Here is a 22,975-nt window from a genome sequence, read left to right as displayed (position 1 = left end):
GCATTGCAAACAGAGATTTGTTAAGACGCTTCAGCAGTTCTGTGGTGTGCTCCTCCCAATTGAATTTATTATCAAGCTGTAATCCCAAGAATTTAACACTGTCCACTTCTTCTATCTTCTTGTCATCATATGTTAGACATATACTCTTGGGACACCCCTTACAAGTTCTGAACTGCATGTAGTGTGTTTTTTCAAAGTTTAGTGACAAAGAATTGGCTAGGAACCAGTGATTAATGTCCACAAATATTTTATTGGCTGATCTTTCTAAGACTACACTTGATTTGCTATTTATTGCAATGTTTGTATCATCGGCAAACAAAACAAACTTGGCATCTGGTAATGTTACTGATGAAAGGTCATTGATATACACAAGAAAAAGTAAGGGCCCCAAAATGGAACCTTGTGGGACCCCACATGTAACTAGTTCCCAGTTGGATGATGCCTGATAGACATGTATCAAGCTCTTTCCTAATAACACCCTTTGTTTCCTGCCAGAGATATAAGATTTGAACCATTTTGCAGCATTTCCTGTTACACTATAATATTCTAGTTTACTTAAAAGGATATTGTGATTTACACAGTCAAATGCCTTTGATAGATCACAAAATATACCAGTTGCCTGCAATTTTTTGTCTAATGAATTAAGCACATTTTCACTGTAAGTGAAGATAGCCTTCTCAATATCAGAACCTTTTAGAAATCCAAACTGTGACTTTGACAGTATGTTATTTGAGATAAGATGGTTATAAAGACGACAGTACATTACTTTTTCGAAAATTTTTGAGAATGCTGGTAACAGTGAAATTGGACGGAAATTTGATGCTATTTCTTTATCTCCCTTCTTAAACAGTGGCTTAACTTCAGCATATTTCAGCCATTCAGGAAATATTCCACTGATAAACGACTGGTTACACAGATAGCTTAATATGTTACTTAGCTCAGAATCACATTCTTTAATTAACTTTGTTGATATTTCATCATACCCACTAGATGTTTTTGATTTTAAAGATTTTATGATGGACATTATTTCTGTTGGGGTAGTGAGGGTCAAATTCATGTTATGGAAATTACTTGAAATGTCTGGTCTAAGGTAATCCATAGCAGCATCTACCGAACCTGACAACCCCATCTTTTCAGTAACAGTTATAAAATGTTTGTTAAAAAGTTCTGCAACACTATACACATCTGTCACCAATGTATCATTTACTCTTAATGCTATTTGTTCCTCTTCATGTCTGGTCCTACCGGTCTCCTCCTTCACTATATCCCATATTGTCTTTATTTTGTTATCTGATATGACTATCTTTTCCTTGTAATATATTTGCTTTGACATCCATATTACAGTCTTTAATATTTTGCAGTATTTCTTATAATGTGCTATAGCATCAACATTGGAAATGTTTCGGATTGACAGATACAGTTTTCTTTTTGTTTTACAAGATACCCTTATTCCTCGAGTAATCCATGGCTTCTTTGTAGATTTTCCTCTAACCTTGGTAAGTTTTGGGGGAAAGCAGTGTTCAAATAAGGTAAGCACTTTATTAGCAAAAATGTTATATTTTTCATTCATGCCATGAGCACTGTAAACATCAGTCCAGTGAATGTCTCTGAGGAGTGTCCTAAAATAATCAATTTTTGGCTTACTGATTACCCTCTTGAGCTCAGATTTAACAGATTTTATATCCTGTTCAGTATTAACATTTAACAGAAGGAACTGCATGTCATGGTCTGAGAGGCCATTGGCTATTGGTTTTGTAATATAATTTTGTTCATTGGACTTTTCTATAAAGATATTATCAATGGCTGTTTGTGAGCAAGTGGCTATCCTAGTGGGGAACTTTACTGTGGGAATTAAGTTGAATGATAGTGTTACTAACTCAAATAAGTTCTTATTCGGAGAGTCTTTAAGGAAATCTACATTGAAATCACCAGCAACCACTATTTCTTTGTTTTTGGTTATTAAATGGGCCAGTACAGCTTCAAGGTGGTTTACAAACAGATTAAAGTTACCTGCAGGTGCTCGATATACACTTAATATTATGAAAGATTTTTTGTGAAAATCTAATTCTGTTGCACATGCTTCCATATGCTGTTCTAGGCAAAATTTATGAATGTCTATGTTCTTAAATTTATGACAGTTCCTGATGAATGTGGCAACTCCTCCTTTCTCCATTTCTGATCTACAAAAGTGAGATGCTAACCTAAACCCTGTAACACTTAAAAGTTCTATACCAGTGGTCACATGATGTTCAGAGAGGCAGATTATGTCAGCTGGGTATGAAGACTCTAATTCATCTATGCATATAGTTAATTCATTAATTTTATTTCTCAGTCCTCGAATATTTTGATGCAATAAAGATAGCTGACATTTCACATTGTCTGAGTTAAAATTGGGTGGAGTTAAAATATCTGCTGACAGTTGAAAATTCTTAACCAATGGCTGTTTATGCTGATGTAATAAGCTGGAATTATGTTTTTTGATTTCTTTTTCAAACTGAAGGTTTGTCTCAGTTCTAACCTCTCTTAAAATTTGCTTTCTTTCTGTCCTCCCTACCCTAAAAAAGAGTCTTTTCTGAATCCTATAACCACTGGTATTTTACCACTCATGACAGTGCCTCCCCCCTTTAACTTTCCTGCTATTTCCCCAGCCAATTTACCCTTCCCCTTCCTGTTGAGGTGAAGGCCATGCCTAGTATAATCCCACCTACTGAGAGAATCAACATGAACCACACCAATGTGTGACCCCGCACCCGACATGAGCAGCCGTTCCAGCTCCAAATTAACTCTCTTGACAGAAGAGTTCAAATGAGGTCGGTCATGGCGCCCAAGAACAGATACAAACTCAACACTAGTATGCTTCGATGCTGATGCAATCTTCGCCAGGTCACACTCTATACTGTACCCAGGATTTCTGTCAATACTGTTACCTGCCCCACCCACTATAACCACGGTGTCTTCCTTAGTGAAATCTTTGCAAAGTGATCCTAAATCCTCTGTCACCTGCTCCAGACCAGCACTAGGTTTAAAAAAATTGGTGACCTGGTATTCTGATCCTAGTTCATCCTGCAAGAGTTGGCCAACACCTCTTCCATGGGAACTACCTAACAACAACACTTTCTTTCTCTTTTCTGATTTCCCTACATTCTTACTTTTCAATCTGCTGCTGAAAGTTTGTTGTGCCCTGTCTACACCTGCAACTGCTTGAGGCTCACCAGCTTCTAACTGAAGCAACAGGTCAAATCTATTTTCCACATTCACCATAAAGCTGTCAGACAAAGTTCTAGGCCTGTTCCTCCTGTTGCCTGTTGCCACTTCCCACCTCTCTTTACCCTTCTCCCTCCTTAACCTGTCAAGATCTCCCCTGGCCTTGTCTAATTCAGCCTGAAGGGCAGCAATTTTCCCCTCCTGTTCCAGTATCTTCCTATCTCTACTACAAATCCTACAAAACCACTGATGAGTCTCATTTACTTCCCCTATTCCCACGCCACTACAGTCACCCACATGGAAAAAACTACAGCACCCATCACACCAAAGCCCCGACCTAACAATTCTACGGCAAGTCAAGCACTTTTCACTCATGATAAACGTAATAGTTGATTAAGAATAAGTCAGTTAAATTACAGATAAACACGAAAATATGGTTACACAAATTTGGCCTATACGCAACTGTGTGTAAACAAAAACAAAAGTGCAAAGTTTCTGAAACAAGAAGTTAAACTTTACGCTACTTTCCGGAAATGCTAGTTAAATAATGAAGAGGTAAGCTAAGTTAAATTGCTGGAGAGAGCAAGGAACAACTAAGCGAAATTCTATAGATTTGCTGCAGCAGAACGTAAACAAAAAATACGACTGTACGGTCTTTTCGCGTTTTCTGCTATATTACGTAAAGAAAAGTGAAACCTTTAATGGTACACTTAAACGGCACACTAATACACTTATTTACCACGTAATCAGTACTAATCTATATGTTTTATAATCTAAAATAACTTATCTTTACGAGAACACCAAAACTCGCGCTAGTCGCCTGGCTGCAGGCTATGTTACTTTGTTTTGGTTTAAGCCTTATATCTCTGTTCCAGAAGTGGTTTAATTTGTTGGATTGTTATTTGTAACTCTTATAATCATCCTGGACTTCTTTAAACCAGTTATTCTTAGTTTTATTTTTTTCAAAAGTAGTTGAATAACTTTTTTGGTAGTCTTGATATATGGCAGAATACTTTGTTAAGTTGATTACTGATCTGATGATTCTTTGCTCTACTTTCTGGAGTTTGTCTGTTGTTAATTTGGTGTTCAACTTAAATAGTGTTTCAGTTCTCATATGTTGCTTAAGGTTTAACAATGCTGTGGTAGTACTTGACTTTGGTGTTCACTGAGAGAGGAACCAAAATGCAGAGGTCATTCTGAGTAATCTGCCTGTCTTCATTTATGGTTTTATTGTCTACAACAAGTCCGGTTGGAATCTCACAGCCATTAAAAATCCCCAAGTATTTAAACACAAAATGAAAGAATACCTCCTTAGCCACTCCTCCTACAGTTTATCTGAATAATTGGATTCGCGAATGTAAATTCTCCTGTCTAATACTTACATTGCATTGTTCCTGATTTTGCCATTATAAAGACTGCTAATTCTGATCTGTGTAAAGTTAAAATGATTTGTTTGAAATATTAGATAATAGTACCAGCTGAGTAGTATCAGAGGAGTAGTACTGTCTTTTTCAAAATTCTAACACACATGAATAATATAATATGGGAGTAATTACCTTAATTATTAGTTTGGGTACATTAGCACTTGTCATAATTTGTTTCTAGTATACTTTACAGAAGTAGCCAGCAATTGTTGCTTCTGCCTGTATAACTTGAACCGTTACACATCCCATCATTAGAGGACTGATGGAAGATGGTATGTGAATGAATGAATGCCACCTCGTGACTGTCTTGTCAGAAATTTATGATCTCCCACTTCTTTGTTCCTCATAAATACAACCAGCTATAAACACTACGCCACTTGCAAACACTTTTGACATCCATGCACAACTCTCTATCAATTGAAGCTTAATTTTGGTTGTTTCTCAACACCTTTTGCCATTCAAAACCTAAACAACTACACAAATGTTGCAGTTGGCAGTAGTGTCCAATGGGAGCTCTCTTCCCAATGGCTGCCAAGCCAAGACTGAGTGTACCAGCAAGGTGTGCATGTGCTTGTTTGGAAACGTGGGAAGTACCATTTGCAACAACACATGGAAATAGCTGTATAACAGTTTTTCTGCGTCCGCATCATTTTTGAAGACTTTTCATTTCGGATTGCTCTTGTTATTAATTCTGCTACTTGTATGACAGCATCTGCCTTTGTAACTGAGCAACTAATGAGTCTGACCATCCTGTGGAGAACCTATGTCCAATTCCTGCTACTTCCAGGGATTTTTCTAAGGTGGGAGTATGGGAACAGGGTGCACTCGGCCTCATAATGCCAATTGAGAATTAGCAGCTCCAAGGTGTAGGTAGCTGACAATGACCAGCAGAATGGTGTGCTGACCCCATGTTCCACCACACTACATCCATATGACATCTCAAGGCAGAGGAAAGCAAAGTGACTGTTCGGTATTGAATGGTCCTCTGAACACCAAGGGACTGTACTTAACAAAAGGTACATTCCGCTACTGGGTACGTCAAACATTTTGTTATTTGCTTTTGATTAATAGCACACAGCAGTGATTGGCTATTGAGCCATGAAAATTTTTCTTGGAAGCTTGTATGAATTTAGCCCATCATAATGAGTGAGGTTCTATGTTTGAGACCATGTAGCTTATGTGAAAATAAATGTTATCCAATTTCTCTCTTTCTGAGAGCGGTGTTTTTTTGTATCCAAAAAGCCAATAGCTGGTTGCAATTTATTATATTGTGAGGTGTTCATTTAATGATTCTGATTGATTTGCAATGCAGTGAGAAGTCAGAGTATTGTACAAATATGTGGTCTTATGGCAATGTAAATGAATAAAATCTTCTAGGGTGTTGGGCCATCTCAAGTGATTGTATGTCCGTGAGCATTTTTCCAAACTCTCCTTGGAAATTTTGTCAGGTGATAAATGTGTGCCATGTGCTTTTACTGATTTCATCCTTATACAGCTGTGGTGTCGGCTGTGATACCGCAACTGCTCTGCCCATTGCTATATAAGGTAATGTTTTTGTCCCGTGTCACATTAACCTCAATGGCAGCATTCCGTTCTATGAACAGCTGCAAATTGCCTTCTTTATTAACCACTATAGCTTCCTTCATTGTGCTAGCCCAGAAACTATTACGCCTACATTATTTTTACGTGCAGGTACTTCATGAAATTGCTTGCCATATTTGTTTGTTACTACAACCATTCTTCAGAAGACTTCTCATATGTGGTTCAGTTGTTTTGGCTAGTTTGCATCATTGAGACTGTTTCCGCTCTATGAACCTAGATTCTTAGAACCCTCCGCTTTTGGGCTGAATGGTGGTGCTAACTGAAAGAATGTAGGTACATGTTCTTATGAGTAGCCTTTCTTTATCCACTGTGACTGAGACACTGATTGGGTTTTCAGTGAATCAAGGAGTCAAAGAAGGGTAAGGTAAAATCTTCTTCAATCTCCGTCCATGAAATGAAATGTTTCATCAACTGGTTAAACTACACATTAAGTTTTTAGTCTCTTCCAGTTCAGGAAAATGCTACAGAAAATGAAAAAGGCAAGTGCATAACAATTTTCATTATTAAATTTGTGAGGAGTTCTGACTAATCACTTTTTATTTGTTTGTTAAGGGGAGCCGGAATGATGAAAGTGACAAAATTAATGTTTTTTGTTTTCATTATAAAATTATTTGGAGTTTTCTGAATAAAACAAATCAAATTTCACCATTCTAAGTGTGTTTTTTATCGCTGCAAAGTTGACGCACCGCATAAATGGCTGTAGCGACTTGGTGTGTCACCTCTGATGGCGCCGCTCACTGGGCTGCAAGCAGGGTATCTTTGCGGAATTAGACAGTGTTTTGTTTTCCAATGTTGTATGGCTTTATCTCTGTGACAAGTGACTGTTCATATCGGTAAACATAAATGCTATACCATGTGTGTTGACTTATGGAATTTGCTTTGTGTTGTTTAGCTGTTCAATTTTGCATATTTGACGAATTTTGCTCGTACCTGTTTTACGTATTTGGTTTGTGGATGTCAATATGCCCCGTTTCAGCAATCGAGTGTTTAAGAAAAGGCACAATGAGTGGAAGAAATAATCTTTTGTTGTTTTGAAGGGAGATGCTGCTCAGACTGCTTCACCGACTACTCCAAATGAATGTGATAGAACTTATTCCAGCAAGAAACTTTGTGACAGCAAAGAAAAATTTGAAAACTATGAAAGTGACAGTAATGAAGTGAATAAAATAATTAGCATTTCCTTGCTCTCTAATAATTTGAAACATAACATATTATGCTAAGTTTGCAAAGAAAGAGGACTGGAATTGAAAATAACTTCACACATTGGTTTGGCATGTAAAATGTTATTGAAGTGTAACAAATGTGCTGCAGAAGTTTTGTTTTCTAATTCCAACAGTATTCCTCGTAGTGGTGTTAGTGGAAAGAAGGTGTATGATGTAAATGATAGGCTAGTGTATGACTTGCATTGCATTGGCAAGGGGAGTGCTGCAGGGACAATGTTATGTGGAATTATGAACTTGCCAAAAGCACCAACCAAGTTAGGATTTTATAGTGAATTGGTGGGATCTTCTGCTGAAGATATTGCTCAAGCAACAATGCAGAAAGCAGTTGAAGAAGCTGTGACAGATAATGGGAATTGTAGATATTTAACTGTTGCTTTAGATGGATAATGGCAACGTAGAGGTCATAAATCTCTAAATGGAATTGTGACAGCTACCAGTGGAGACAGTTGCAAAGTATTTGATGTTGCTATTCTATCAAAACATTGTAGATGTAAGGGCAATACCAAGGACGAACATAGTGAAAGTTGTGAAGCAAATTTTCACGGCACAAGTGGAGCGATGGAAGTAGAGGGAGTGAAAGCAATTTTTTCCAGATCACAGGAGTGGTATAATGTACAATACACTAACTATCTAGGAGATGGTGATTCTAAGGGATATAACGCTGTAGAGGAACTCAAACCTTATGGCACTGAAATTCACATTAAGAAACAGGAGTGTATTGGGCATGCACAGAAGTGCATGGGGGCTTGCTTGTGCAATCTAAAGCAGACATTAGGATCCCAGAAGCTTAGTGATGGTAAGACCCTTGGAGGAAGAGGAAGATTGGCAGATGAAGCAATTGATAGATTGCAGAGGTATTGTGGGTGTGCAATTAGGCAAAATACAAGAAGCATTGAGCATATGGGGAGAGCAGTATGGGCATTATTTTTTCATACTGCATCAACAATGAGCACCCACAACATGCACTGTGCCCCACATGTGATGACTCATGGTGTAAGTATCAATCAGGAAAGGAATATGCCCATAAAAACAGTTTGCCAAATGATGTAATTGATGTTATTAAGCCAATATTCAGAGTTGTCACAGCCAAGTTTATTGGAAAAGTGTTTACATGGGAATACACAAAATCCAAATCAAAGTGTAAATAATTTAATTTGGTTTAGGATTCCCAAAAGAGTGTCTGTACAGATAAAAACATTGCATTTTGGAGTGTATGATGCAGTGGCAACATACAATGAAGGAAGTTTTATCAAATGTGATGTGCTGAATAAAAAGGGAAGAAAAGACCAGTGAAAAGGAAACTAACACTGGAAAAAGAAGAGGATGCTGAAAATCCATCATATGAGGCAGGAATGTATTAAAAAACTTTGGAAGCCATTTCCCATAACTTTAAAATTTTCATCTTTGAGGAACATTTTCTCATAAACTGCTAACAGCATATCAATGAAATTTATACACAATGTTGTTTACTTCATTTCCTTCATTTTTATAACAAATTGTAAAAAAATATTGTATAATTCAAGAGTTGTAGAAGAAAAAGTGCAAAATTTTAGGGAAAAATTAAGCATTTGTTTAAAAAAAAACTGTTAAACAAAAACCAATAAATATTTCTTAACATGGCATTATAGCTTTTTAGAGAAATATTCACCGAACTTAGTCCAAATTTCAGAGCAATATGTTTAATGGTTTTAGAAAATATGTTCCTTTTATTTGCTAAAATTAACATGGAGGATATGGATCGTTCCGGCTCCCCTTAAGTACTGGTTTATGAATAATTTTGCTATTAATCTTGTACTGCATAATACTTATCAGTTCGCTGAATTTCAAGAAAGTTTGTTTATTTGCAGGCTGATGATGCTAAAGAGCCCATTGCTAAGACACTGGGAAGCTCTCCTTATAGTGATGCAGTGTATCATGAGCTGTCGAGGTTAAATGGCCAGGTTAATAGAATGAACAAGCAGACACTAATACAGAAAATGAGGAGCCTACGACTGAGCACAGAAGGATCAACAGATGTTCTAAAAAAGCGCCTGAAGAATTATTATAAGAAAAGGAAGCTGGCTACAATCAATGTGACTTCTTCTCATAAACTTTACCCATATTATGTGATTGTAGATTTTGAAGCTACGTGTGAAGAAGTAAATCCACCAGATTATCCGTAAGTTAACAAGTCATCTTCTTTGCTGTACATTTCATTGTGAACCTTGGCCTCTTAAAACACTTCTGTCAGTTACCATGATCCAACACTCTAGCAGCCCATTTTTGCAGGCCTCCCATGACTTATCTATTTATCTGGTCTTCAGTGGGGTTGATGGGCCTCTGGATTTTCATCTTAACAGCCTCTTACTTTCTTCCATATCACTCATCAGTGCCAAGTGCCTCGCCAATCACAATCTGGATGATTTCACTATTTGTGTGATATGTGGGTATCTAAAGTGTACAGTTCATGATTATACCCTCCTTCACAGCTTGGATCAGCAATTTTTCGAATTACTTCTCTCTCTCTCTCACTCTCTCTCTCTCTCTCTCTCTCTCTCTCTCCCTCCCTCCCTCCCTCCCTCCCTCCCTCCCTCTCCCCCTCTCCCCCCCTCCCCCCTTCTCTCTCTCTCTCTCTCTCTCTCTCTCTCTCTCTCTCGCTCTCTCTCAAAGACATTTACCATTCCAATATTGTTCGATGTTAATGACCAAGTTCGAGGCATTACGGAAAATAATTTTTTTGGTACATGGTTTTATTTGAGGTGGGTGAGTGTCAGTCCCAGATATTTAGCCCAGTGTTATTGAGGGTGGTTTGTTCTTGTGGCAGCCATATATTTTGCTTCCTGTTAGTTGCTATGCAATCCCACATTCCTGCTGACTTGCTCAAGACAGAGTTCTTGTATCTGTACTATGTCATCAGTATAAGTGAGTATCTGCACTGATTTATAAAAGATCATTCCCCTGTTCAGCAGGTTTGTGTTCTTCGTGACCTCCAAGGCAATGTGAAAAATGGAGACACGCCATCATATCTCCTCGCTTTATATCTAGTGGATGAGACTCCATTACTCCCATTTTTATTCTATTCTACTCCTCAATCGTTGTAATTCTCACAAGCCTCAAAAATTTTCCAGGAGTTCTTAGTCCAGTCTAAGCACAGGACAATGGCAGTCTGACCAGGCTATCAAATGCTGATGTGTAGTATATGAGGAATTGATGCATGTCAGTCCTGAATTCAATTGTCTTTTCTAAAATTTGCCTTAGGATAAAGCTGTGATCTGATATGATGATTTCCCTGGTAGAAATCCACATTGGAGAACGTCAAATCAGACACCTTTCAGCTGTCTGATTTTCAAACTGTTATTGGGCTACCAGTTTCAGCGATATATTACGCCATCTTCGGGCTCCTGTGTACAGACAACAGTATGAAACAGATAACAAAAGCGGGTGGTGCAAGTCTTATATACAGTGGTAATGTGTAATAACATTACAATACCAAACTGTACAGGAAGTTACATCAAAGTTACAGCTAAATTATGGAGTAAAATAAGAGAACAGTTGCACGCTGTATATCATAAACTAGGAGCAAAATATGTATGTCATATAATCGTAAAAAGAACCTACTAAGTGGAGGTCAATATTGCGTATGATGCATAGGTAATCACAGTGTAATGCTAATGCAATACGTGTGAAATGACTAGTGTAAAACAGTTTAGTCGTATCTGATGAATCCACAATGAAGGTGAAACATTTGATTCCATTTTGTCATATAGTAATAAAACATAAACCACTTTCTGAGGTGAACCCCTCATCATCATGTTCCATACACTAACAACTAATAAAACGAGAATATAAAGTTACATCAATATCATTTATCAATTACAGACTCATAAGATCCAAATTATTTAATGAAACATGTTTAATAAACCAAACTATGAATCTATAACAGCAAAAATAATCAATTATTGACAGTATAATGTAAACTGATAGACAAAAAATTTGTTCACTAAGTGGCAGCAGGAGAGCAGACACAAAAAGGTTTAACTTTTACATGCTTTCGGAGCCAATGGCTCCTTTTTCCTTTGCCTTCAACTCTTCTGCCAGAAGGAGGAGCCACTGGCTCTGAAAGCTTGTAAAAGTTAAACCTTTGTGTGTGTGTGTGTGTGTGTGTGTGTGTGTGTGTGTGTGTGTGTGTGTCCTTCTGCCACCGCTTGGTGAGTAGATTTTTTTATCTATCCATTTACATTAAACTATGAATGTAATGTAGTATACTGTAACAAATTCCCACTAACCAGTAAGTTATTATGAAAGTGATAAGTCTGCTGGTAAGCAGACGTGTGGCTGGATGATATGCAAAACCATAAGCTATGAAGTAAGTCTAAGGAAAAGTACTGCAATACATGTGCATTATATAGAAAGACACTCATTTCAATCGGAACAACCAGACACATATCTCTATATGTCGTGTAGCCTAGCGCTTAAGCTGGCGAAGAAAGGATAGTATGACCTTTGACAGAAAAGCCACCAGAACAGAATATACCATACAATGTATAATATGTCAGTTGGTAGCTTTGTGAGTAGATGGTTAATTGAGAATGTGGATGTCAATGAATGTACACTGTGTGATCAAAAGTATCCGAACACCTGGCTGTAAATGACTTACAAGTTCGTGGCGCCCTCCCTCGGTAATTCTGGAATTCGGTATGGTATTGGCCCACCCTTAACCTTGTGACAGCTTCCATTCTTGCAGGCATACGTTCAATCAGGTGCTGGAAGGTTTCTTGGGGAACGGCATCCCATTCTTCACGGAGTGCTGCACTGAGGAGAGGTATCGATGTTGGTCGGTGAGGCCTGGCATGAAGTTGGCGTTCCAAAACATCCGAAAGTTGTTTTATAGGATTCAGGTCAGGACTCTGTGCAGGCCCGTACATTACAGGGATGTTTTTGTTGTGTAACCACTCCACCACAGGCCATGCATTATGAACAGGTGCTCGATTGTGTTGAAAGATGCAGTTGCCATCCCCAAATTGCTCTTCAACAGTGGGAAGCAAGAAGGTGCTTAAAACATCAATGTAGGCCTATGCTGTGATAGTGCCACACAAAACAACAAGGGGTGCAAGCCCCCTCCATGAAAAACACGACCACACCATAACACCACAGCTTCCAAATTTTGCTGTTGGCACTACATACGCTGGCAGATGACATTCACCGGGCATTCACCATACCCACACCCTGCCATCATATCGCCACATTGTGTATTGTGGTTTGTCGCTCCACACAACATTTTTCCGCTGTTTGATTGTTCAATGTTTACACTCCTTACACCATGGGAGGTGTCGTTTGTCATTTACCGGTGTGATGTGTGGCTTACGAGCAGCCGCTTGACCATGAAATCCAAGTTTTCTCATCTCCCACCTAACTGTCATAGTACTTGCAGTGGAGCCTGATGCTGTTAGGAATTCCTGTGTGATGGTGTGGATAGTTAGGAGGTGAGGTACTGATGGAATTAAAGCTGTGAGGGCGGGTCGTGAGTCATGCTTAGGTAGCTCAATTGGTAGAGCACTTGCCCACAAAAGGGTCCCGAGTTCGAGTCTCACTCCGGCACACAGTTTTAATCTGCCAGCAAGTTTCAAGTCTGGATAGATGTCTGCCTATTACACATTACGACCTCTTCAACTGTTGGTGGTCTCTGTCAGTCAACGGAAGGGGTCAGTCTGTACGCTTTTGTGCTGTATGTGTCCCTTCACGTTTCCACTTCACTATCACATTGGAAACAGTGGACCTAGGGATGTTTAGGAGTGCGGAAATCTCGCGTACAAACATATGACACAAGTGACACCCAGTCACCTGACCATATTCGAAGTCTGTGAGTTCTGTGGAGCACCACATTCTGCTCTCTCACAATGTCTAATGACTACTGAGGTCGCTGATATGGAGTACCTGGCAGTAGGTGGCAGCACAATGCCCCTAATACGAAAAACATACATTTTTGGTGGTGTCCGGATACTATTGATCACATAGTGTACCAGAACACTGCAATCTGAATAAACACCCATGTCAACTAATAAAAGTAGAAGTCACATGGAAAAGAACACTCATCATGTACCATGAAATCAATGTAAAGAGGGAAGAACTCACAACACTAACACCATAATGCCAACAAATGTGGTGTAACAACCATCATGGTTACATGTTGAAGAATGAAAGTAAGCAATTAGGTCAAGGCAACATTAACTTAAGTCTTACAGGGCTTGTGAAAAATCTAGGAAGGTACAATAAACTAACACCATCTGCATTATTTCAAGAATCTAACTGCATGATTGTAGAGCAGTCTAGAAAAATGATGTTACAGACTTTGTAAGGAATATGTGTAAAGAGATATTCCTGTACATGTTGAAGACCAGTAAAACAATATCGTGTGTAGTTACATGTTTGTTGTACGAAATTATTAGCAAGAAGTACAACAGTCAAACTACGGTTATGTATTCCTTGTTGAGCGGTGTCTCATATACAGTACACATGAAACCATTGCACTCAGTACTGAGTCATAACCAGGAAACTATGTTAATGTATTCTAATATACAGGTAAACACAAATGTAAAGTAGAACCCCATTTTAATTATCAATGAACAAAATGATAAAAAATTTAAAACTTACAATCTTTTGTACATTAGTCTACAACCATACTTGGGGAACCAAGCCTGTGTATTTCAAGTAGATCAATCCTGGAATGTACAAACAAGGCTGTTCGAAGGAAAAACACTGACTATTGAAAGTCGAGAAGCAAGGGCATACTCTTACCCAGAAACTAAAACTGCTAGGGACTCAACATGAACAGTTGTGTAAAAAGATAAGAAAATGAGCATATCAGTAAAACATAAGCAGTCTCAGTGCGCCTATCCAGATCAGCATATAAACAATTTTGTCAGCAACTGGTAGGTCAGCTGTGGCATAGAATAGCGGAATCTAGTCAAGAGTGTTAGATCTAACAAGGCCCCCCTCCCTCCCCCCAGCACCACCACAACCTTAAGGAGCCCGTAACAGTTGAGGACATGTCATTACTAATCACAGTGGTGCATAAAGGATGGAGGGAAATATTACGTGATAACTCGTGACAGCAGTATGGTCAATACAATTCAAATATAAAAGGTTAATGGAAGTAGCACATACATTAATGTTAATTATATTACATATAGTTCAAATGAATTAGTGCTATGGCAGCGTATCAGTGGGAACACACAAATAAGTGTGTAACTAAATGATAATTTGTATATGATAGAGGCAAATACCATGTAGTAGAAAAACCACAGAAAACGACTACACAGTGAGAGATCACCACAAATAATTATTTGTAGTTAGAACATCCGGCTATTCAAGTATGTCATGTGCAAACTTTGCTGCATTCCTAATTGCATGAAATGAGAATTCGAATGCAGTTACCTAGACATCTACCATCCTTACTCATACTGTACTCGTCATACTTCTACTGAAGAATGAGGAAGTAGAATTGGAAACATCAAGAATAGGAAAGTACATATTGTCAGTAAAACTGTACTCATTATACTTCTAATGAAGAAAGGAAAGAATAACAAAGAGGCATAATACAAAATCCCAGTACTTTGAAGGTGCATGTTGTCAACAAACTGAGTGATATATGCTTAAAAGCACTGTAGTAGTTACGCACCAAAACCTTACATTAAAAATACGTGAAAAAGCAACATACGAATGAAGGCTTTCCCTGACCGAGGTGTAGGAAAATGGAAATGAGCGTATGGCATCGTAGGCTCTGAGGCCCCATCTGGGGAAGTTCGGCCACCAAGTGCAAGTCGTATTTCAGTTGACACCGCATTTGGCGACTTGCGCGCTGGTGATGAGGATGAAATGATGATGAGGACAGCCCAACACCCAGTCCCTGAGCGGAGAAAATCTCCAACCCAGCTGGGAATGGAACCCGGGCCTGCTTGCATGGGAGGCGAGAACGTTACCACCCAGCTAAGCAGGTGGCCGAGGTGTAGGAAGATTCCAACTGCGGTTCCAGTCAAAATAGGTGCCAGCAGACAAAGAGTGATATCTGTAGATTTCTGTCCAAAAAAAATGAGACGTAGAAAGTAACAAATGAAAGGAGACGAACTCAAGTAACTACAAAAGATAGAAAATAACGCATGTACCTACAGTTTAGTATATTATCACTGTATATAAAACCTGCACCACCCCCATTTGTTATATGTTTCGTACTGTTACCATTTTTTCTGCACACGAGGTAGAAGATGACATAATATATCGCTCAAACTGGTAGCCCAATAAAATAATAGTTTGAAAATTAGATGGCTGAATGGTGTTTGATTTGACATTCTGACTGAATAGCCGAGGTTCCGCAACCATCTCTGAAAAGATGGACATACAGAAATCCACATTGGTATGAGCCAGTCTCTCTTTGAGCAGTTAGGAGGAAACGATCAAACAGTATGCTGGAGAATACTTATCCCAAGTTTATCAGTGTAATTCCTCATTAGTTGTCACACTTCTTCTTTCTTGTGTATAACTTGTCCTTCATTGCAGGGGCATTTCCTCCTCTTCCCATACTGAAATGGGCAGCTTTAAGAGAACCAAGGTAGCAAGTTACATGTTATTGTTGTGGTCTTCGGTCCAGAGACTGGTTTGATGCAGCTCTCCATGCTACTCTATCCTGTGCAAGCCTCTTCATCTCCGAGTAACTGCTGCAACCTACATCCCTCTGAATCTGCTTACTGCATTAACCCCCCCCTCCCCCTCCCCACCCGCCACACTTCCCTCCAGTGCTAACTAAATTGGTGATTCCATGATGCCTCAGAATGTGTCCTACCAACCAATCCGTTCTTGTAGTCAAGTTGTGCCACAAATTACCCTTCTCTCCAGTTCTGTTCAGTACCTTCTATTTAGTTACATGATCTATCCCTCTAATCTTTAGCATTCTTCTGTAGCACCACATTTCAAAAGCTGCGGTTCTCTTTTTGTCTGAACTGTTTATCGTTCATGTTTCACTTTCATATATGGCCACACTCAATATGAATACTTTCTGAAAGGACTTCCCGATGCTTAAATCTATACTAGACATTAAAAAATTTCTCTTCATCAGAAATGCTTTTTTTGCCATTGCATATTTTATATCCTCCCTACAATTTATACCTCTCTACTTCGACCATCATCAGTTATTTTGCTTCCCAAATAGCAAAACTAATTTTCTCCTTCTAAGAGTCTCACTTTGTAATCCAATTCCCTCAGCATCTCTTGACTTAATTCGACTACATTCCATCATCCTGGTTTTGCTTTTGTTGATGTTCGTCTTATATCCTCCTTTCAAGATACTGTCCATTCCATTCAGCTGCTCATCCAAGTCCTTTGCTGTCTCTGACAGAATTATAATGTCATCGGCGAACCTCAAAGTTTTTATTTCTTCTCCATGGATTTTAATACCTACTCCAAATTTTTCTTTTGTTTCCTTCACTGCGTGCTCAATATAGAGATTGAATAACATCGGGGAGAGGCTACAACCCTGAGTCACTCCCTTCCCAACCACTGCTTCCCTTTCCTGTCCCTTGACTCTTCTAACTGCCATCTGGTTTCTGTACAAATTGTAAATAGCCTTTCACTCCCTGTATTTTACTCCTATCACCTGTGGAATTTGAAAGAGAGTATTCCAGTCAACATTGTCGAAAGTTTTCTGTAGGTCTGCAAATGTTATAAATTTAGGTTTGCCTTTCCTTAACCTATTTTGTTTGAGAAGTCATAGGGTCAGTATTGCCTTGCGTGTTCCTACATTTCTCCAGCATCCGAACTGATCTTCCCCGAAGTTGCTTCTACCAGTTACCATTCTGCTGAAAAGGATTCATGTTAGTTTTTAGGAACCATGACTTATTAAAGTGATAATTCGGTAATTTTCATACCTATCAGCACATGCTTTCTTTATAATTGGGATTATTATAGTCTTCTTGAAGTCTGAAGGTATTTTGCCTGTCTGCTACATCTTGCTCACCAGATGGAAGAGTTTTGTTATGTCTGGCTCTCGTAAGGCTATCAGTAACTCTAACAGAACGTTGTCTACTTCCGGGGCCTTGTTTCAACGTAAGTCTGTCAGTGCTTTCTCAAATTCTTCTTGCAGTATCACATAGCTCCCTTCTCATCTTCCCATATGTCCTCTTCCATTTCCATAATATTGCCCTCAAGTAGTTCTCCCTTGTATAGACCCTCTATGTACTTCTTCCACGTTTGTGCTTTCCCTTCTTTGCTTAGGACTTTGTTTCCATCTGATCTCTTGGTATTCATACAGGTGATTCTCTTTTCTCCAAAGGTCCCTTTGATTGTCCTGTAGGCAGTATGTGTCTCATCCCTAGTGATATATGCTTCTACATTCTTACATTTGTCTTCTAGCCATTCCTGCATAGCCATTTTGCATTTCCTGTCGTTCTCATTTTTTAGATGTTTGTATTCCCTTTTGCCCGCTTCATTTATTATGTTTTTTCCTTTCATCGATTAAATTCAATGTCTCTTGTGTTACCCAAAGATTTCTACAAGCCCTCGTCTTTTTACCCACTTGATCCTCTGCTGCCTTCACTATTTCGTCTCTCATAGTTACCCATTCTTCTTCTTACGGTATTTATTTCCCCTGTTCTTGTCAGTCATCCCCAAATGCTCCCTCTGAAACCCTCTACAACCCCTGGTTCTTCCACTTTATCCAGGTCCCATCTCCTTAAATTCCTGCTTTTTTGCAGTTTCTTAGGTTTTAATCTACAGTTCATAACCAGTAAACTGTGCTCAGAGTCCACATTTGCCCCTGGCAATGTCTTACAATTTAAAATCTGATTCCTAAATCTCTGTCTAACCATTATATAATCAATCTGAAACTGTCCTATGTCTCCATGTGTTTTCATGTATACATCCTTCTCTCATGATTCTTAAACCAAGTGTTAGCTATGATTAAATTATGCTCTGTGCAAAATTCTGCTAGGCGGCTTCCTCTTTCATTCCTTTCCTCCAGTCCCCATTCACCTACTACTTTTCCTCCACTCCCTTTTCCTACATTTCCTCAGTCTCCTCCTCATCTGCAGTGCTAGTTCGCATATAAACTTGTACTACTGTGGTGGGTGTGGGCTTCATGTCTATTTTGGCTACAATAATGTGTTCATAGTGGCTTACGTTTCTATTCATTTTACTCATTATTAAACCCACTCCTGCATTACCCCTATTTGATTTTGTATTTATAACCCCGTATTCACCTGACCTGTTCCTCCTGCCACCCAACTTCTCTAATTCGCTACATAATAAGTTTTAAAAGTTTTATTTCTCCCATGCTAAAATTTATTTTTATTTTATCTGACAAACTTCTGCAGTTCATCTCTTAATCTTTCCCGTCTTTAGAACCCTTTATAAAGTACCTGCTATAAATCCATCTCATAGAAACAGAATGGTTTTATTTGTTTAGATGGTATTGGAATGTTAAATTGTTTGTGCCTAACTTAGCAACTTGTCCTGTGCCTGTCCAGGAACTGAAATGTTTGGCAGATGATTTATGTGCTTTCTGTTACGAGTCCTACAAACATCAAGATACAGTAACTCTTTTGCATGTGCATCACTCAGTCTTTTTTTTTGTCACAGAATTTGTATATGCTGCATAAAGGCTTCTTCATGATGGTCACTGCACACATGATAAAGTGATTATATAAGTTCTAACAGATTAGATGAACCCTGGCTGATTAGTAGTCGTCAGTCAAAGACAGTTCAACCACTTTTGAAGTGAGATCGTCTTGGCAGAGACAGAACCAGTTGAATTTCACATATGAATCAGGCAGCATTGGTGCTGAGGCGATGGTTTGAAGTAGGTATTATGAGAAACAGTTGTTTCACATTGCCAACACTGGGCTCTTATGACACGGCAAAGTGAGTAGTCTGTCTCCAGCAGATTATTTGTAAAGGCAGCAAATTTCCATAATGAAACTGACAGTGCTAATTTAAATTTTATTAAAGAACTGACAGCTAAAACATCTCTTGGAATATACAATATTATTAAAAGATAGTTGCTGCTCACCATATAGCGGAGATGCTGAGTCGCAGATAGGCACAACAAAAAAGTGTCATAAAAAGGAAGTTTTCGGCTGACAAGACATTTGTCAAAAATAGATCTCTCTCTCTCTCTCTCACACACACACACACACACACACACACACACACACGACTGCCATCTCTGGCAACTGAAGTGACACTGGGAGTGGTGGCAGCAGCAGCAGCAGCAGTAGTAGTAGTGCCTGTTGGGAGAGGCAACTGGGCGGGTGTGTGGAGGAGGCTGGGGTGGGGAGGGGGAGGAATAGCAGGGTAGGGGTGGGGGACAGTGAAGTGCTGCTGGCGAGCATTGCAGGGACGAAGTGGATAGAGGGTAGGGCAGCTAGGTGCAGTTGGGAGGTTAGTTGGAGGCCAGGGGAGAGGTGATGGTGATGGGGGGGGGGGGGGGGTAGGGGGGTTAGTGGAAAAGGAGAGAAGTAAAATGGCTGGGTGCATTGGTACAATAGAGGGCTGTGTAGTACTGGATGTTTGAGGACAATGACTAACAAAGGCTGAGGATACAGTGATTTGCGAATTGTGTTATATATATTCATAAATACTAGGGGGTATTGTCTGTTGCCAAAACCTCCTCTTTGAATCTAATAAACATTAGAAAATGCCTTTCTTCAATGGAAACTGTCGCACATGAAAAACAGGGTGCTTTGAAGATTATATTCATAGCACAGATATGTAAACTTATTTTTTGCATATCAGAGATTGCTTAAAAGTGATCTCTGCGTCCTGCCTGTCATGTCTATAACACTGTATTTCGTGGTGTCTGAAGCTGATAAGAGGACTATCCAGGAAGTTACCTCAGTTTTCATGTTGGATGGGAAATAGAAGGGGAACAGAACAGTCATTACACTGACTCACCGTAAGTCAGTGTACTTAAGAGGGTGATAGTGACAAAGCGATATTGCTTCTTGTTCGCCTATGATAGCCATTCTAGTTGAGTGTTGCACTTGAAACTCCTCGTAAGTATGAACTTTGTTATGTGATACAGATTTTAGAATGCAAAAAATGAAGTGGCCTTGTAAGAAAAGAGATGAGGAGGTTCTCCACAGAACCACCGAGGAAAGGAAATTATGAAAAACACTCACTAGTAGAAAATAAAGCAGGGGGAGTTAACCTTTTTTACTTGCTGCCCAGTTTTATATGTCTGTTACTAATAAAATTTCCTAACTGCCCACCAGTTCAACAATAATGGTGTATTACAAAGTAGGGAATTAACTTTACTTTATAAAATTTATAAAGCAGAGATACAGTAAGTTAAAGCATATATTATAATTACTTACAAAATACTTATCTCCAAATTTTATGAAAACCTTATGAAAATGTTTTTATTGCTGCCTACTGTCCACAATGAAAGCATAAACACACACCAGTGGGCAGCAGGGAGAAGGTTCACTATCACTGAGGTAAACGATGATAAGGCATGTTAATACATCCGGGCATAACTGCCGTGGTACTAGATGGAACTGTAAAGGGCAAAAACCAGAGGGGAAATCAGAGGTTGGAATATATACAACAAAAATAATTGACGACGTTGGGTGTAAGTGCTACCCTGTGGTGAAGAAGCTGTCACAGGAAATGAAGTCATGTCAGGCCTCATCAAACCAGCCTGAATCTTAGTGACTAAATACAATAGCTGTTGATGCTCATCATTTGCACTGGGTATGGACCAGAGAATGAGGGTATTGTGCATCACTGATGTTTGTTTAAGAATGGAAGGGCAAATATGCATGGTGATGATGGCAGTGGCTGCTTATATGTAACCAGTAGAGACTGGAAAATGTAACATCTATTTTGGTGAAATTTGCATCTACGTTTGTTGAAATTTGCATCTTTTTTAAATGATTGGCTGAATGGATTTAAAAGGTTGTCACACTACATGAGTGAAGACAATGCTATAGTGCTTTGAACTTGTTAGCTAAAAAAAGCGCTGATTGGGGAGCTGTTTGACTGGAATGTTTGCTTCTGCAAAAACTTCAACAGTTTTTTCTTTCTTTTTTTTTTCAAAAATGGCCATTGTTTTCATCTTTTGACTGTGTTTTAAGTTTGCAAAAAAGATTGTTCTGTTGAGACAGTAGCATCCCACCCATGAACTGAATGCAGCTCTTATTAAAGGTGTTCCTCAACATTATATTTCTTTTCCCATCCAATTCGATGATTATAAAATCAGCAGAATATTAATTTTGATCGTTCATGGGCACTCATAGCCGTGCGACCCATACTTGACAATGCTACTGGTAGGACAAGGAACTTAACATAGAAGTACGAGCAAAAATAACTCTATTCGAATATTAGAGGAAGAATTTTGACACAGCCGAAATATGTGAATTGTTTTGTTTTCCATTCACCATAGTGCAATGTGTGAACACTATGTACTAACAGACATATGGGAGCTTAAGCAAACTAGAATTTTGAGCACCAGAGGTAAGAGGACCAGTGTGGGGAAACAAGCCCCACCTTCCTCTCACGGGGCAGCAACCTACACTCTTGTTTGTGAAAGTAGAACTGACCCAGGGATCACTGATCCCTCCTGGTGTTGTGAGGGCTGTAATTGAAATCTGTGATGGGTCAAGAGTAGTCTTTTCCTTCATCTTGAAATAAGAAAAGAAAACAATGAGCAAAGCACAAAACAAGGTATTTGGGAACGGATTCTGTGCATTGCTTGTTGAGATTGGCAGTGTGTTACGAGGGCTTTGGCAGTGTGTTACGAGGGCTATCCACAAAGTACATTATATTTTGGAATTAAAAATAAATAAAGTATTGGAAATTTTTTTTATTATATGCAGATGAAAGCCACACTTAAATACTACTTTTCTACATAGTTGCCATTTAAATTAAGGCACTTATCGTAGCGATGGACGAGCTTGGAAATTCCCGTCGTAAAATTCGGCCGCCTGCGACTTCAACCACGTGGCGACTGTCTTTTGGGACAGAAAAGGTGTGATTTTTGTGGATTTCCTGGAAAGAGGCACTGCAATAAACTCTCAAAGGTATTGCCAAACTCTGCACAACCTCAGAAGAGCAATACAAAACAAGCGCAGGGGAAAGTTGGGCTCAAAGATCTTGCTGATTCACGACAACCCCCGGACCCACACGGCAAATGCCACTCGCGAAGTTCTCAAATCTTTTAAGTGGGAGTAGTTTCCACATCCACCGTACAGTCCCGACCTGGCACCGAGCGACTTCCACTTGTTCCCAGCAATGAAGAAGTGGTTGGCTATGCAGCGTTTTGATGACGACGCACAGCTTCAAGAAGAGGTAACCACGTGGTTGAAGGCGCATACGGCCGAATTTTACGACGAAGGAATTTCCAAGCTCGTCCATCGCTATGATAAGTGCCTTAATTTAAATGGCAACTATGTAGAAAAGTAGTATTTAAGTGTGGCTTTCATCTGTATATAATAATAAAAAATTCCAATACTTTATTTTTAATTCCAAAACGTAATGTACTTTGTGGATAGCCCT

At 39.1% G+C, this 22,975-nt stretch overlaps 1 protein-coding gene across 3 annotated transcripts in view; it reads left to right on the top strand.

Moving 5' to 3' along the window:
• LOC126481319 (3'-5' exoribonuclease 1-like) overlaps window positions 1-22,975 on the top strand; it is a 103,211-nt gene that overhangs the window by 6,674 nt on the left and 73,562 nt on the right. For all 3 annotated transcript variants that reach the window (XM_050104982.1, XM_050104981.1, XM_050104980.1), the window contains exon 2: window positions 9,301-9,611. In XM_050104982.1, coding sequence (XP_049960939.1) covers window positions 9,301-9,611 — 311 coding nt within the window. The remainder of the gene's footprint in view (window positions 1-9,300; window positions 9,612-22,975) is intronic.

Source organism: Schistocerca serialis, chromosome 5 (genome assembly GCF_023864345.2).
Source record: "Schistocerca serialis cubense isolate TAMUIC-IGC-003099 chromosome 5, iqSchSeri2.2, whole genome shotgun sequence".
NCBI lineage: Eukaryota > Metazoa > Arthropoda > Insecta > Orthoptera > Acrididae > Schistocerca > Schistocerca serialis.
The sequence above is the reverse complement of the archived record's forward strand: the minus strand, read 5'-3'. Positions and strand labels throughout refer to the sequence as shown.